The sequence below is a fragment of the Melanotaenia boesemani genome, chromosome 1, assembly GCF_017639745.1.
Source record: "Melanotaenia boesemani isolate fMelBoe1 chromosome 1, fMelBoe1.pri, whole genome shotgun sequence".
In the NCBI taxonomy this organism is placed as follows: Eukaryota; Metazoa; Chordata; class Actinopteri; order Atheriniformes; family Melanotaeniidae; genus Melanotaenia; species Melanotaenia boesemani.
In genome coordinates, this window is record NC_055682.1 from 19,003,221 (window position 1) to 19,021,779 (window position 18,559).

An 18,559-nucleotide genomic window follows, 5' to 3' on the forward strand; every position below is an offset into this window, starting at 1 on the left:
TAGACCAAGTGAAAACTGCTCCAACAAACCCATTACTTATAGCTGCAAAATGTAAGAAGTTTCCAAGAAACATTTCTGCTGCTTGAGATTAAAAAGAAGCTCAGCGCTCTAAGCAAATATTAAAAATATGTATATAGTTAATCTTCATAAGTTCTGCATGTAGCTTTAATGTTTTTGATTCTAAAGTTTTGCTATAGACATAGAACAGAACTTTTTTTGAATAGATAGCAACTGGCAGTGTACAATGGCAGTGAATATGTACTATAGTTGTGTGGGAAGCCATGCTTACTTTTTCATGGCACTGTGACCTTGAATCGAATGAGGACTGTTTGTTGTGTCTTCCTTTCTAAAGCAAGAGAGAGGCTGTATGTTTGGCCACGACAGACAACATCAGTGCCCTTTTTGCACATGACTTTGTGCGCTTAGAGCTTTGTGCATCATGGCTGTTTGCCCCGAGCCTCCAGCACCATACTAATGATTCATATGTTAATGAGCATGACTCTGAGCTACTGACTGCTGAAGCTACTGTTTTTTTCTCCTATAAATTGTGGTTTGCTGGCATTTCCAATGCTCTGCCCTCCTCTCTTCTGTTCTGATCAGTTCATAAAACATACAAAAGCAGAACGTTAACTGGGTTGTTTTAAATGGGAAACATCTGCAGTATGTTAAATGATAAAACATTTCCAATTCCAATTAAACCTGGCAACCAGAACCAGATTTCTCTTTGTGTACTTTCAAATTATCTTTGTTTTTGTGTTACTCTCTCTTTCCTTCTAACAATTTGCTTGAATTTTTTGTTTGTCACTTTGTCTTCATGTCTCTGTCATGAATGGTTCCTTTTCCTTCTCCCTCTTGATCCCACATTTACTGTATTTCTTTTTCATAATCTTATCAACTTTATCCATTTCTATTAACAATCTTCTATGTGATTATTGTGATTAGCTAGTCTCCCAAAGTTCTATCAGCAAAAGGAGGACTTAGAAACTAAACTGTCACCAAAATGTTGTGCTTTAGGAGTACCTCAGTGCAGTGGGCTCAGGTTTGAATCCCAGTCTGGGATCCTGTGCTGCATGTCTCAGAAAGCACTCAATTAAACCCATGCAACTAGGCAAAAAATTGTGATTTTGGATGGGAAACTGCACCCAAAGCAAAATTTAGAAAAATTGTTTTGAACTAAATGAGGTTTTATCTTGGTGGATATAAGTTTCGAGGCAAGACAGCAAAGGTAAGACATGTGTTATGACTGTATTTTACAAACTTAAAGCATGAACTGGGCCCCCTTTTGCATCTGGTTTGGTTAATCTTGGTCATAATGTGATGAAACTTACAGTTTTGGAAAATGTGAGATGTGTGCTTTCAGTAGAGGAGTTGTTCATGCCATTGGAATGAATGAATGAAAGAAGGAAGGAAGTAAGGAAGGAAGGAAGGAAGGAACGAATGAATTAAACTTTATTGTCACTGCAACAGGTGCAACAAAGCTTTTTCCAGTACAAGCCCATCCAAAAGTAGACAACAACAACATATAAACAAACAGGATCAGGCAGACTGAGGCAGCAGGTCAGTGTTTCTCAATCCTGGTCCTTGGGGACCGCTGCTCTGCATGTTTTAGAGGTGTCCATCTTTAACACACCTGACTCAAATGAATGGCTCGTTAGCAGGCTTGCAAAGAACTTGACAAGCAGTTCAATTAATCTGAATCAGGTGTCCTGGAGTTGGACAAAACTAAAACATGCACGGCAGTGGTCCTTGAGGACCAGGATTGAGAAACACTGCATTAGGTGGACACAGGGAGCTATAATATGTGTTTAAATATTTTTTCTGACTTTGTGTATCTGGTCTTTAAATAGCTTGTTACCCTAACTGTGTTAATATAGAAATGGTTTTACTAAGCTGTTAGCTGAGATTCTGGAGTTTCTGTGGATACCACACATGTCACATTAAGTTACAATAAGGTAAAGCCATACCTTGTAGCTAATGTCTTTGAACATGTAATCCATCAGTTCATCATTTGCAGATTGGACTACTGCAACTCACTGTATTTTTGTTTGGATCAATCTTCTGTTCATCGTCTCCAGCTGGTCCAGAATGTAGCTGCTCATCTGCTATCTGGAACAAAATGAAGGAAGCACATTGCCCCAGTTCTGGCATCTCTACATTGGTTTCCTATTTCTTACAGGATCCAATTCAAAACCCTGCTTTTTGTTTTTAAAGCACTAAATGGCTGTGCTTCTTCGTACCTGTCTGAGCTCCTATTTATTCATGCTCCAGGAGATCCATGAGATCCAGCTTTGGGCAGCATGATCTGAATGCATAGTTAGAGAATTAATAGGTAAGAAATTTGGATAATGAACCACAAGTGTAAGTGTATTGATGGAAGTTATTGTGCATATTGTAAATATTTATCTCTCCTCAGAATCTAGAAGCTCTGAGATTCTAATCCTGCGTTTGACCTGTTCTTTAAGGCTGAGTTTAATCAGATATTATTCCCTCAGAAATATTTGAACTGTAACTGTGTAAAAAGAAAACTACTACTAAAATCTGTCTATTTTTTTTAGTGTTTGTAAACCAAAAGTTTCTGCATCTTTTTATATAGCATTACTTTTTAAAGGAAAAGGACATTTTCCACATTACAATGCAATTAATCGTGATATTTCGCGCAATTAACCACAATTAAAAAATATAATCAATGCCCAGCACTAGTTTTTATGCAATACAATCTCTTGTATTTCCCTTTTTTTGCAAATATAGCAGCTTCAATCATGTTCACTGTTAAGCTTAGGCTCACTGAGCACTTAGTTAAAGTTAATATGGTTCAATACACAAGATATAGAAAAAAGTTTTTTTGTTGTTTTAAATTTGTGCATTTATGATATTCTGAAAGAGAAGTCCCTAATTCTTTTGATAAACACACGGATACAAAGATTTATTACTATACTATACATTCCCCTCTAAAAGTATTAGTGAGGCCAGTTTCTTTTTTTGTATGAACATTTAGGTTTGACATCAAAAGATGAGCATGAGACAAAGAAGATCAACATTTCAGCTTTTATTTTGAGGCACTTACATCTGGATCAGATGCAGAGATAGATAGCATAGATAGATAGATGAAGAGATAGCATTATTTGTAACAAAATATAAAATTATTAGGTAAGCAAAAGTATTATATATATATACTCATACTCATAAATATACTCATATTTATATATATAGATATGATATTTTATATATATATAGCTTATATATATATATAAGGAACTCAAATGAATTGGAATTAAAATTAAAACACACTGAAACTTAATATTTAGTTGCATATCCTTTGTTTGTAATGACTGCATCAAGCCTGTGACCCATTGACATCACCAAATCTTTGCATTCTTCTTTTTAGATGCTTTTCAAGGCTTTAACTGCAGCCTCTTTCAGTTGTTGTTTATTTTGGGGCCTCATCCCTTCAGTCTCTTTCTTCAGCAGCTAAAATTTTGCTCTATGTGATTTTTCCATTTCTTGCCCTTGATGAACTCCTGTGTTGTTTAGGTTGTGTGTTTGGGGTCATTATCCTACTGCATGATGAAGGATCTTCCAATCAGTTTTGGTTGCATCCTTCTTTGAAGTAGCAGACAAAATGCATCTGAAGACTTCTGAGTTCATTTTGCTGTTGTCATCATGTGTTACATCATCAGTGAAGATTGAGAAGCCATGCAAGCCCAGGCCATGACATTTTCCCCATTGTGTTTCACAGATTAACTTGTATGGTTAGGATGATCCTTTTCTCCAAACTTTAGTCTTTCCATCACTTTCATAAAGGTTAGTCTTTGTCTCATCAGTCCACAAAACATTGTCCCAGAATATTTGTGGCTTGTCCCTGTCCTTCCTGTTCTATTTGCTAGTAAGTGGTTAGCATCTTCTGGTGTAGCCTCTGTACTTTTGTACATGAAGCCTTCTGTGAACAGTAGATTGTGATATCTTCTGTCCAGCCCTTTTAAGGTTGCTGATGTTGCTAACAGAAACATTGTGAAAGCTTTAAAGAAGAACACAACAACTGTTGTCAACATCTGATGAGCTCAGTCTTCCCATTCGAGGTCTGTTACTTTGAACACCAGTGGTTTCTTTCTTCTTCAGGACATTCCAAATGGTTGTACTGGTTATGGCCGGTGTTTGTGCACTAGTTCTGACTTTTAATCTTCTCTCAGCGTCACAATTACTTGTTTTTCAAGCATAGGCAGCTTTTTGGTTTTCATGATGTTACTCCAGTAACACTTTCTGCACCCAGCTATGAGTAGACATCCAGGTCTATTTATAGTTTGGATGATCAGTGTAATAGAGAATCTGCACAGACGTCATCACTGCACAGAATTGTGGTAGTAATATGACATTTTGGGAGTACTCATCCCCCCCCCCCCCCTTTTTATGTCAAACCCAAATGTTTGTAGTTTGTAGTTTGGAGAATTTAAGATAACTAATACAAAACTATATTCCTCTTGGAAGAACTTTGGAGTACCTCTCCAATGAGGAATCTATAAAGAATATATATTTAAAAATCCTTGTTTTCCTTCAGCAGTGTCTGAGTAAACAGAAAGTTCACATAGTAACAGCTGGATGGAAACACCATTGATGAACATTTCCTCTGACACCAGCAGGTTAGTTTTCTCCAGCAATGGATGTTATAAGCTCATGCAACAACTGAAGCTTTGTTGGGGAAAAAAATATCCCTGCAACACACAAATGCACAGTTTTGTAATCAGTCAGCAGCACAATGTCTCTTCACTTCTGGCGCTGTGCACATGAAAGCAGCTTGATTATCATGGACCCTCCAGCTGATCCATTCTAGCATGGGCTGAGCCAGAAAGGAAAAAGAAAAACGAAGAGGTTTGGTATTAGGACATTTTTTCTTGAGAAAAGTTCTCCAAAACATGAGTGAAGACAAAAAAATTTTCAAATTCATATTTTTAACAAGACCTATTTATGAAAGCAGTTTTTTAAGTTTGTCACTTAATGTTAAGGTGATAATATTCCCTTAAATCAATGTTTTCATTGGTTAGACTCAGCCACATAAACACAGAAAAACACTGTTTTGTGTTTTAAATGGGCAGAACATCTTGAACATTAATCAATCTGAGAGATACTTGAGTTATTTCAGTCCAGGAGTGTATAATTAATATGAATAAATTTTTCATTGAAGTGAATGAGAGCCATGTACATTAAAGGAGGTCACTCCTTTTAAACCTTCACACAACAAGGGAAAAAACTGTGCCTGCACTATGTGATTTTACAGAGTTGATCTTTATTTATAAAGTAAATCTGCAACACATTTATTGTTGAATTAGTATTAAAGCATTGCACTCCATTATTTGAGTGTCTGAATTTGTTGCACTTCTTAAAAGAAGCACAAACTGATGCTTTCATTCATCAAAAACTGAAATGAAGGCTGTGCAAGTCAAACATGTAAACTCAATAATCTAACAAAATTTATGCCCACTTATACCATAGTAGTGTCTTATAAAGGGCTATAGATAAGGACATGTATTCACTAAATGTAATGTAATTTAATAAACAGAAAACATGAGATTCGAAATGCTTTTCTGTTGTCTTTTGGGCAGCGTTATGTGATGCAATGCAGTGTGATACGAATTTGTAACCATGTGTTTATTAACGTTTAGGTAATGTCATGTGTATTTTATCCATAATCCTATCTGTGCCTTTATTAATATGTAAACCTGGCCACATATTTTCTTGTGCCTAACTCTAATCAACTCCAACTGACAGTAAAGTAAGTGGACAGTCTTTGGAGAATATTTGGTCAGATGGGGCTAATTTGAATATAAGCATGTTTCAGTTTGCAAAGAAAACATGCATGTGCCAGTTCCATTTTTGGACCCTTAGACCATATTTAAGCACGTATTACTATGTTACATAGTTCAAAATGGAGGAATGTTGCAGTTTCAAAAAGCAGATGTAGGCATACAATGATTTTAGAGCTCAGAAGGTGACTTTTGCACTTATTTTACCATTTTGTAGTATTATGTGAATTTACAGCATTTTGCACTGTGACCCAGTTTAGCTATTAAACATTCTTGGGTGAGACAGTGTTCGAACTGTGTATAAGGGATTAATCCCGAGGCTCCAGAAAAGGTGAAGCAGTCTGGCCTCCCAGCATAAGTTGTTTTATGGGAGCGAAAAGGGAGAGTAGAATTGTAAGTGGAGGGAAGTGAGGTGCAGAGGCAAAAACAGTCACAGAGGTATACAGACAGGCAAGAGGAGAGGGTGTGCTTGGTCTTTGTTGAACATCCAGGTGTGTGACAAACACAATGACAGTACGAACTGAGAGGGCCATGCTGTTCTGAACGGGGAATCACTGTCCAATTCAACCCATGCAATATCTTTATCATCCATTGCACAGTTTCATTATTCCATATTCTCTTTCAAACTACATCTATCTAGTCTCTTTCTGTTTTTCACTTTTCACTTCACTCTGTCATTGCACTCAAATGCTCCTGTTTCTCCACGTGTTTCTCAAATCCTCCCACACTCTCTCAACATTGGAGCTTCTCCGCCCTCTCCTCTCCAGCCTCCTGAAGATTTTATGATTCTCTTTAATAATTGATTAGCTGCACCTGATAGTATATTCTTGACTGGTTGAAATTTATCTGACTCTTAGTCCCAGAATCTAATATTTGTATGTGTGTTTACAGGATAGTGGCTGGATGTACCAGGTACAGATCAGGTCAGGACCTAGGCTTTGCTTTCTACAGAAAATGTTTGTGCTGGTTTGCTAGACATATGGGCTGTAGCATGATAAATAATAGAGTTTATTGTGGATGCATTAGAGATACAGTAGAATGCTTATAGAGGCCACCTGTCTGCAGGACTATATAAGCTGTATTAAGATAAACATTCTGCACGGTGCCATGTTTGAAAGCCTGCAGGCACCAGGCTGCTTTGCATCATTTCCAAGCATCACATTAATCACTGAGTTTAGAATTGAGCATTACAAAAGACAAGAGCGCACATCCTCAGAGCCTGTAAAAAATTAACCTTGTGAAAATAAAAATTAAGATTTACAAAAATAATTAGTTTTTTTTTTTTTTGTTTTGTTTTGTTTTTTTTTTTTTAAATTAGTCCCGTCCAAATCAATAACAAAACTGATGGCACAATGAGACAACTTCTACAATTTTCTTAGTTTATATATATATATATATATATATATATATATATATATATATATATATATATATATATATATATGAAAAAAAGACATTTTCTTTTTTTTCTGTTCTAATTTTTCTGTAAGATTAAAAGTGATTTTAAGAGAAAACACATACTGTAAGGTGTTTTTGGAGCAGTAATATGGGCCAGTTTAGATGAACAAATGACCTTTTTTGCCCTTAAATGTGAGGAAACAAGAGCTAAATGTGCTTTCCATCTACCTCTGGAATCACCTGTTGCTAGGTTTATTAGACAGCCCTTAAATAAATGTATAATAACATTAATAACTCTCCATGTGCTCTCTAGACTTGATTCTACTGAAAGCCTCGTAACGAGTTTTTAAGCTTTTATACATGTATGATATTGTCAAATATATATATATATTTTTAATAAAAAAAACTTTCTGTAGAGTATTTCAAAGCATTCTCAACAGGTTTATAATCTACTGACTTGGATTGTGCAGGTATTTTTGTGTGTAAATATGCAAATATTGCCATCGTTGTTACTAGAAATCCTTTGACAGTCGCTCCTCTGAGACTTTATGCACTTTCATAAATAATTGAACACAGTTTCTTTCAGCTCAGCAAATCCTGACGTCATAGTGCCTTTCTTTTAAAACTTTAAGGAAGCACAATGTCTTGATGGTCTGCAGTGTCACAACATAATGGTCTTGAAAGTGAAGCAGCGGCTTAGCTGGGACTTTTGAAGTTGTAAATTCAAGTCATATGTGTGTAATTCTCTAGTGTTTTCTTATAGTTCAAAAGCATGCAGTTATGGGCAGCTGGAGAGGGAAATGCAAGCATGTGTGAATATATGCTTGCAGGGTTGCATCTTGTCATATGAACTAGCCATATATGCCAGGCAGAAGTGGTCCAGACTTGTTTGAGTACTAACAGAATGTGCACATGCAATATACTGTTCATCAACAGACACATCAATGTATCTCTTTTCTAAAGCTGTGAGTGACAGTGCTGATGAAAAATGATAGTTTTCAGGGAGAGCACCCACTTTGAATATAATCAACCTCTTAAATAGCTGCTATCAGTTGTTATCTCTTCCATCATTATGGAGAGGGTGGCCCAAATTGCAAACTTGTAAACCAGCTGTGTTCTGGCTGGATGAAGGGCGGCTGTGGTTCTGTTAGTAAAGCATTTGTTCGCCAATCAAAAGACCAGAGATTCAATCTTCCACATAGCCCCCAATTGCTTGACTCTAGATGAAAGGCAATATGTATATATATATATATAAAGTGCAAATATACAGTATAATAATAAGCACTGTAAAAACTGTCTGTGTGAGGCATATGTATATGTATGTATAAGGTCGAAAAGTACTATATAAGGGTAGACCATTCTCTTTGTACTGTACCCAAATTAAATAGCAACCTGTGCAAACTTGAAAAGTTTGTCTGCAAGTGAAACTTCTAATTCTGTGAAAGATTCCGTTTTAATCCTTGACATCATCCTTTGCTTTTCCTATCACTGAAATTATTGTTGTTAAGAGTGACAAAAAATAGAACGCTTGAATGTGAAACTTGTTTGGAGCTCAAACCTTAGTGTCCTGGAGAATGTTCAGACTTTACTGGAGGAGTTTAGGCTGCAATTAAAACCCTCCCCACCTCTGAACTTGGATTTTCTCATTGTCACTATGTAATGTTACAGCATTATATACTGTGAATCTGTGTACAACCATTGAATGCTTCTCATGAAATCAAAAGGAGCAGATTTAGGAACTGCAGTACACCTCATTTAAGACCAGTTGAAAAATCAAGAATGTTTCTTAAATTAGTAAAAAAAAAAACTTCACATATATGCACCAACTAATGCAAATCTTCAAATGTCTTTGCATTGTAATCCAAACTGACATGAGTGCGTTTCAGCTGTCTGGCACCATATTGCATTCTCACCACAGTAGTGTTATAATGCTGTTTTGTTAGGACCACTTGGGGAAAAATTGATCAAACACAGAAGTAAAAACAAAGCTGTTCCAAGTCCTATCATCCGCACTCACCAGTTCTTATGAGGTCTTTGTTCCATTTTCACAGTTCAAATTGCCATGTAGGGAACTGCTGACTGCAAATGTCAGTGTCACCAGAGGACAGTGTGCCAAAGAGGCCACAAGTCTGACAAACACCAGTACCATCCATCCATCCTTTTGAAATATATTTATGCTCAATGCCACAACCACCATCTTGCCATCATCAATACTATTTTACAGTTGGTGGTGCATGATTCTCAGTCATTCCTAAGACCTTGAATAAAGAAACTGACCTTGTTTTCTTGGTTTTTGGAAAATCTTATTTCAAGGATCAGGAGAAAGAAGTCCAGCTGCCGTTATTCAAGCTCTGGGGATTTATAAAGTTTTAATGATCATTAGGGATAACATATTCTTTAAAACTCAGTTACAGGGTATTATTGCCTGTATGCACAAATTAATGTTACATAACAGCAAACAGTCTGCTTGACTCAGAGGGAAAGAGTTCCTTGTTATAACCCTGAAGAGTTCAATGAATATAAAGTTAAATAAAACATGGAGGTCAGTGATTATAACTACTGTATGTTCTGCTAAAAGCACAGTCCCATTAAATAGTAAAACGTTACACAGACTGAGTAAAGAAAACTCTGTAATATGTCACAATAGAAACTTCTCGGTTCAGCATCACAATAACCCTGTTTTTCTGTCAAAGCAGTTTTTTATTATCAGCTTTTTTTTTAGAAGAATAATTTGTGGTTTCTAATTTTTTCTATGTAAGTGTTTCGATTATATCAGGTGTCATTGTCTCAGTTTTATATCAATAAATTTATGCTAAGCTAGTCATGGTTTAATTGCATACATTCACAACCTTTGGGTAAACCTTTCAGTATGTGATTTCATTGATTGATAATAACACTGCTGCAATAAGAGATGTGTCATACATTATCAGGCAATGTCCAACAGTAATTGCAGTACCACATTCATCAATATTGAGAGAGAGCAGAAGATTTATAGTGTAAGTTGCTTTTCTAACATGTTACTGCAACAAAGAAATCTGTTTAATTCAACTTATTCAACAATACTTTTATTTTTAATAGCTTCCTTCTGGTCCTTAAAAAATATCAGAATGAGCAAAAGCCAAATACTTGAACACTTGGGTATAAAAACAGCTTATAGAAGTATTAAACCCTTTTATTGCATCTTTTTAGGGTTTCACATTTGACATTTTGAATTTTAATATGCTTTACAGAGCTGTAAATGATAACATTCCTCATGTCTGTAGGTAGATCTACAGTTGCTTTTTGTAAGCATGCTTTTGTGTTGAGATATGTTTGTGCATGTGCTTCGCATGTGAGAGTCTTTTTGTATCTCACTTGCTTAGAGTGGTCCCCCATCCTGTCCAATCCTCAGAGCTGGCTGTAGTTCTGGCATCAAACCAAAACTATTACACTTTCCTCTTCTATCATATCTAACACATGTTGGAAGCTGATGCTGCTCCAAAGACTGCATAATGAACACTGCCTTGGAAACATGTTTTTGTAGACAAAATTCAAGCCAATATTTTAACATCTGTCCACTTCATGTTTCTTTGTGTCTGTGTCTTATTTATTTGCAGGGGAAGAGGAATAAGCCGGGGATGGAGGCTGCCAGCTCTCCAGATTCTGTGAGAGGTCGAGGGGAAAATAAAGCCATCAAGTAGGTGTCAGGAAGGAAGTAGATGGAAATGATCTATGATGTCGTGATAGTATCACATCTTAACAGCCCTTTCTGATTACAAAGCTAGTCTCGTAGCTCCCTGTATGGTGTAGAATGTCCACCATGAAATGATGCCCTCAAGACAGTGTTATATGAGAATACTTCTAATTTTTCAAAGAACATGACGTTTATAATGTCATAAAAGCAGATTGTAGACAGACTGCAACTATTTTCTGTTTGTAAAACAAAGGTTGGGTTATGTTCACATTATATTTTTAGAAAGCAATTTTCAGATTTGACAACAGCCTGACACTTGATGCATTTGTTTTACAAAAACATTTGGAAATCTTTCCAAAAAGGTTGGGATATGATGTTAACTGTAAAACAAAATGTGTCATTTGAAGCATTTCAAGTTTGTTTTTTGTTTTTTTGGAGAAAGAAAACAAAACAAATATTGAGGGTGAGAAATTGTATTGTTTTTAAAAAATATGCTAATTTAAAATTTTATGCCAGCATTACATTTTACTACAAACTTCTGAAAGCAGTGCTTTCCCATTCTTCCCACGATTTCTGATTCCAGCAGCCCAAACAATCAGGACTTCCCATGTTCATTTTCTTGTCTTTTTTTTCATAATGCTCCTAATGTTGTCAGTGCATCTAAGTTCTGGACTTTTGAGCATTCGGACTCTTTAACTACTACTGTAACACATGCAGAATGTGGTTAGGCATTGGGTAGGATCAAGTTGCTCCAATGTCATTTAGCTGATAAGTTACCCATGTCATCTGCACCTTTACACGTTCTGGCTTTATTACTCATATTAAACGTCAAATTGTCCCTTTTTTTCTTTTTAGCTCCAGAATTTCTAAAAGGAATTTTAGGCTTTGATGTATGCATCTTAAAAGATTAAAATAATTGGTTTTTATTTTTATCAATTTGGGGTTGAATTTTGTTTTCTACTTATTGCATTCAGTTTTATTTGCATTTCAAACTTTTTTTTTTATTTTTTTTTTTTTTTTTTGTATAAAGGGTTGTTACAACTGTATCTATATTTTTATTTATATCATTTAAAATAAAAATTACATTTGATAGAAGGGTGTAAACAATGTATATTTTGTCATTAATATCACCTTAAATGTGATTATTTCATTTAAAATTTGATGTGTTTGTTCAATGATCTGATTTAGCCTGACTTTGTATGTTTTTTATCATCTCTGTGTGATCTAACATGTAGGTCACTTTGTTTGATATCCACTAACATTTCATGCTTTAAGTTGCATGTTAAAAAATTCGCTAACATCAGCATATCTCACTATAATAAATTTAATAAGTAAAACTCTGTTACGAAATTCAAAACTTTATAATTGTTGTTATACAGTTTCTCCAGTTTATCCCCAGCCTCACTGTGATGTTTAATTTTTTATTTATTTATTTTTTTTAATTATCTCTCGATGTTTTACTTTTCATAACTGCCTATGACTTTTGCTGCTCTCACTTGTCTCACATTTTGCTCTCTCTCCGGCTGCAGTGATCTAGACAGAGACTTTTGGAATAACAATGACAGCAGCAATGTCCAGCAGAGGTGGAGCTCCTACCCTCCCAAGGAGTTTCTCTTAAACATGTCTCCCTATGCTCCCTACGGAGACCCTCGCCTTACTCCCAAGTGAGTCTCAGTCATGGCTGGTAAGGGACCTTCTGTGTCCGCAGAGCTGTAATGAACAGGGGCTGGTGTACACCTTAGAAAACTCCCACTGTGTGGCTGGTTAGAATGATGAAATGGGACACTAGTGGCAGTGTAATGATTTGCCTTCCACACTTAATGGGTGATTTTGGTCAAGTGTTTTGCTGTTTGTCTGACAAATAACCCTAAAATACTCTAACTCAAATTGGAGGTTGATCAATATATCACTGAGCAGTTAAAAGGTCACATTAATTGCCTAAAGGGAGGCAGGAACCCTAATTTTGTAATGCTGTCTGGCCACTTATCTTTGAAGAAAAGTCTCCTCTCATCCCGTATAATCCTCATGATTCTGCATTCGGGCATGAGGTGGTGTTTAGTATGCACTGCTGCCTGTGCCGCGCCTGATAGAGCTGTGCAGCACCATGATTCTGAGGACAGCCCAAACATTGACAGATTTTTGACCATTTTTTAAATGATTTCTTTTAGATTGTCTCTGTTTGTCAAAACTCTGCCAAGTTAACTCATACATCTAATGTGAAAACAGAAAACTGTAACAGAGATAAAATTACTTGGGGAGCAAAAATTATTTAAAAAACCCTTTGATCACTATCTTGCTGTTACAGTAAAAAAAATGAAATTGAAAAAAAAGAATATCATGTTGGCAAAGCAATATTTTATGTAGCTTTTCTAGAGCAGACATGGTGTACAATTGAACATGTTTGACAGCCCCATTGCCTACAGCCCTGCTAGCCTCACCAGACCCTCTTTGCTTCTCACCTGCAACCCATGGAGTGTTTCCATGGAGACAGATAACCCTCAGAGCAGATTTCACTTTTTTACATGAATATTTTCCTTGTTTATTCAACCAAGCCTCTGATCACCAAGTGTTTAAATCTATTTCTCAGGATAATGTTACAGACTTGACTTAATTAGAGTAAATATAAGCAATTCCATTTTTCCTGGAGGGTTGACTGTTGTTGACTTTCTTTTAAGAGGTTTCAAGTGGCGGGTTACTTTGAAAGAACAGTTTGACATTTTAGGAAGCATGTTCATTTGCCTTCTGGAAGAGAGTTAGATTAGAAAATTAACACCAGTTTTCTTCAACGCCAAGCTTCCTGGCCTTGCACTGTTAAAACAGAACAAACTATCTACCAGTGGCTCTAAGACTTGCCAATTAACGTGCTGTATCTTTTATATCTATGTACAAAACTAGACAAAAGTTTGAACATGTACAAATTCAGTTTGAGTGAGTAGATGAGTAATTCTTAACTGGCAGTGTGTGTTACATATTTTTACAAGGAGTTTTTGTTGAACTATGCCAGTCAGTCATAACATTATCAGCCTCCCTTTTATCACCACACTAGACATCAATAAGGTCTAAAGGATCTAGTGCTAGATCCTTAGGCCCTGTGAATTGTGGGGTTCACAGAGCTTACTAAAATCACTGGGCTTATTCCCTACAAATGCTATGAGATTGGTATCTGGGGAGTTTTTAAGCCAGTTGAACATCTCAGACGTTGTTGTGTTGTTTGAGGCACAAATAAGTTTTTGTAGGGAACTGCTGTCCTGCTGGTGGAGGCTGCTACTGTTTTGCTGCCATGTGAAGAACGTGATTGGTCTACATGGTGTTTAGGTAGGTGACAAGTGTAAAAGTAGAATCCATGCAAATACCAGGATGCAGGTCTCCCAGCATAGCATTAAATTGTTCCATGACAGGTAGTGTTACTCACTTTACCTGTTGGTGGGTTTAATGTTGTGGCTGACTGTTGTATTTCATTGCAGGAAACATTTGGCAAAGACACCAAAAACAAGCTTGTTTCACAGAAAAAAATGTCTCACTCCAGAAAATCCTAAATTTTAAGTACAGCAAGTATAATCGTACCTATATAAACCTGACCAACCTTACCAAAAAAAAAAAAAACATTTGGTTTTTGTTAAACATGGCTTATTTGAACCATCCCTTCTCCATGCAAATGTCAGATGGGCTGTGCTTATTTAAAGTATTTTAGCTGTTTGTTGAAATAAAAGGCACAAAATCAAAATCTAGCAGTTTTAAGAAGTGTTGGCAGATGGATTTTGTTACCAGTGAATGGCTGTTCTGGTATTTTGCCAATTTTAGTGCCAAGTCTCACTAGCATCTGGCTGTAGTTTCATATGTAATCTTCTGATCTAACTCTCCACCACAAAACAAATCTGCATATTTCTCAAAATCTCCAGCTGTCCTTTTAATGGGGGGGGGGGTTCTATTTTCACTGTTGTGAGTATATTTTTTTCTTGTTGTTGTTGTTGTTCTTCTTCTTCTTGTATGTGTTTGTGTGTTTGTAAAGTCTTTGTTTTTTGTTTGTTTTTTGCTGCTGTTGTTTCCAGTTTCACCTCTCCCCTCCACTTGCTCTTTGTTTTCTGCTTGTTGTCACTGCTCCTGTGGCTCATGGTACTCTTAAGTGCTGTAAGACTGCCTGATAGCCCTCAGAGTGTTGTCTACTGAGCTTTATTCCAAAAATAATGACACCATCTCCTTTGTGTACAGCAGAGCAATTAAGTGTTTAGATGGTAAAACGTCTGCTTCATATCAACCTCCGTTCCATCATTTAGATGCATCTCACACAATTACTGAGGCATTTAGTGAACCTGTTCTCTCTTATCTTCACTAATTACAACTCACTTGACTCTTTCTAAACCATCAGGCGATCAATTACTCTGTCTGAGCAGTCATGTTAAAAAATAATGTAAATTCAGTGAACAGCTGTGATTACAGCATTTGTTGTGATTGCTCTGGATTATGATATTGACTTAAGTGTTTAATTTTGAGTGGCATCTATTAGACTCAGAATAGTCATTTCTGAAATAAGTGACAGTAGATCAGTGAGTTATCTGTTTCTTACTTCAGTGAAAATATTGCAATGCAAGAGCCTTTGTTTTCCAAATTAAAAGATAACTTTGATAGTTAACATGTTTTAATACATTAACATAAACCCTCTTAAATGTGTGGTAGTAAAAACTACCACAGACAAAGCAAATTTATTCACTTATATCCAAGCAGCAGTGTGAACGAGAAAGAAAAAAAATCTCTATACGCTTTGAGCATTAGCTGCCTCTTTTAAAATGGTCATATGCAACATAATTGGTTCTCAATGTATGAAAACAACAAAAGTCAGCGTCTAGCAAATCAACAGAAGTATTCCTGTTATCAGATCATGTTAAGTTTTGACATATTTCCAGTAATGACATCTTCAGCTTGTAGCTCATAACGAGGAAAGTCACAGCAACTTCACCACTTTGCATCTTTATTTCCACTTCTGACTACTGAACACAGTGGACTGCATTTAAATTATAGTGAGATGGCTAATAATAAGTAATTTTATCACCTCTGTCTGGACACATTCCTCAGCTGTATTTAATGTACTTAAAGAGCTCACAGTCACATTAAAAGCAATGGAACCTTTTTAAAGAGGAGGATTTAAATGTTTGAGTTAAAAACTGTCCACAGGACAACATTAGTTTTGGTCACCAGTATTGTAACCCTCTGTGAAAAATCATTTGCTTTACTGTCAACGTATACTGAATGTCTACATGTTGTCAGACTCCCCACAGTTGTGCAGCTGTGCGTTGTGTGGTTTGTTCTCTCTCCAAAGTTCTTGTAGTAAAGTCAGCGTTTTGTCTTTACTCGTCTGTTAATTCAGGTCGGCTGGGGTGGGTTTGCAGCAAAAAGGAAACATTTTGTTGTTTATTTATAGTGTTTTTTGCAGACAATTGTTACAGGTGATGCAAAATGTTTTTAAGCACTCACATGAGCACAGTGCCTCAGATTTGTGAGATTACGCGTGTTAGGGTTCTGTTCTCATCACCTGCATCAGCAGTTTTAAAACCTGAGGACGATGCATCTGCATCCTTACCCTGTGAAGACCAGTGCAACGAGGAATCAGGTCAATCAGTCCTGCCCTCCTGTGTGGAATGAAAGGGGTCCATTTCCTACCATTTAAAATAGATCACTGGGGAGTTTGCCGTTGCTGTATGTGGCCAAATTTTCCAAGAGATACCAAATTCTCACTCTACATTATAACTTGTGTGCTCTAGGCATTACCAATTTGCTGTAGTGGATTATATACAGTGTGTAAGATAAACTTTGTATAGAGTTATTGTGTCTGTTTAGTCTCTTTTGAGACTATTGTGTTTCCCAGTTACTGAAAGGGTGACTCAGTAAATCAGCTGTGCAAACTTATGGCTGGACCAAGTAATCAGTTTAACTAACTTTACTGATGTCACTTTTACTCTCTGGCCCTGTACATTTGTGCGTCTGTCTCTCGTCTGTCCCTCTTTTTTTATCCTCTCTTGATTTTTGATTCTCCCGTCCGTCCGTGTTTCTTTGTCTATGATCCCCCTCTGTTTCTAACAGCGGGGCTGTGGATAAGGGTGGGCAGGGCGGTGCTGGGCCCTCACCGGGGGCCAGCGACAGCGGGGTTGGAGCTTGCTCTGGTACAGGGGCGGGACCAAGTCGCAGTGACAGCGTTCGAAGCATGATGTCAGGGGGCAGCAAGGCTGGGCGCTGGCAGACGGTCCAGAGCCACATGCATGCCGGAGGCCTTCGGTTTAGCAAGTGAGTAGGGCATGATGACATGGGAAATGCATGAAGGGCACAACAGCAGCATGGTGTGGATATCACGGACATGAGTTTGTAAAGGTATCATGAACTGAATGCCTGCATGCACTTTCACAGATGAAGATTGAGTTATTTTTCTTACTCTGCTGGTGAAGATACTAAGAAGTAAGCCTGAAAGACGAACTGTCTGCTTGCAAAAAACCTACCTTTGGTGAATGCATAGTTACTGAAGTCTCTCGACTACAGAGCACTTCTTTATTTATGAACAAATAGTATTTTTATGTCTTCTGCCATCTAGCTGATGTTTCAGATAGAGTAAATCCACACAGTCCCCTCCAGGCTCCAATTTATGGTGACACTTTTGAAAGTCTTAAACAAAAGAAATGCTCTCCGAAGAACTTCATAAACTGTTTGTTTTTTCATCTGATGAAACAGCTTCTTAAACTCTGAATGTGCTGCTACATAAACAGCAGGAGGGGAGTTTTATTTTATGATACAAATGAAACCTTTTGTTGGAATTTGACTGAATATAATTTAAACCATTTTTTTTTATTTTTGTTCCTCTGCAATCTTGATCAGATGATTGTGTAAACAATGTTACATGACTATGGTCTTTTTAATTGGGTGAAAGTATTTTTGTTTGCAAATGTAAGAGTCAAATTTTTTCCCATAGTGTTATTTGACTCAAAGCTAGAACTTTTATAATTTTGGCTGTTAAAGCGAAAAGTCACAATATTTTAAGATTAATGTTTTTACTGTGATTATTTATGTACCGAAAAACATCATGCGTTTGTTAAAGGAAACCATACTGTGAAAAGAAGTGAGTGAGGATCTTAGAAAGATGCACTGCTGGAAAGATGTGCATTTCATTTTTTAACATGAGACAAAATCAGAGCTTCATCGTGGAATAAAATCAGACACAGCGCTTCTTGAAAATGATTGCAAACCAAAGTTAGAAATTTATGTGACATTTTAATTAGTTGCCACAATTTTTTTATTAGCATTGACTATCTGTTCATCTATATGAAATAGTAAGAACTGCAGAAAATGTTTTTAAGAAGGTTTTTTGATAAAGGTGGCTATATCCATCTGTAAACCTTTTTAGAAACCTATTTGTCATTAATATGATTTTCTTGTTTGGTTGTTATTTTTTTCTTTGTTTATATAGTATATAAACATCTCTAAATATGTTGGCATTGCCAGACCTCTTTTACCGGGGCACATGCCCCAGTATAATCTAAGCAGGTCACACAAACATTAATCATCCAGCAGTAAGGGATAAGATAATATAACAGTAACCAGGACAGAAGGCAGTTTTCTTTGACTAAAATGCAAATTTCAATATTACAGTTTCATAGAAACACAAGCTCCAGTTTGCTCTTAATTCTCCATTTACAATAATTCTGGATTGTCT

The 18,559-nt window shown here is 36.5% G+C and overlaps 1 protein-coding gene across 4 annotated transcripts in view; it reads left to right on the forward strand.

Annotated features, from left to right (window-relative positions):
• The window catches only part of syt7b (synaptotagmin VIIb), a 129,245-nt gene that overhangs the window by 54,861 nt on the left and 55,825 nt on the right, over positions 1 to 18,559 (forward strand). For 3 of the 4 annotated variants that reach the window (XM_041989952.1, XM_041989961.1, XM_041989970.1), the window contains 3 exons: positions 10,790 to 10,869; positions 12,396 to 12,530; positions 16,942 to 17,142. In XM_041989952.1, the coding sequence (XP_041845886.1) occupies positions 10,790 to 10,869; positions 12,396 to 12,530; positions 16,942 to 17,142 (416 nt within the window). The remainder of the gene's footprint in view (positions 1 to 10,789; positions 10,870 to 12,395; positions 12,531 to 16,941; positions 17,143 to 18,559) is intronic. The other variant, XM_041989977.1, reaches the window with a different exon arrangement.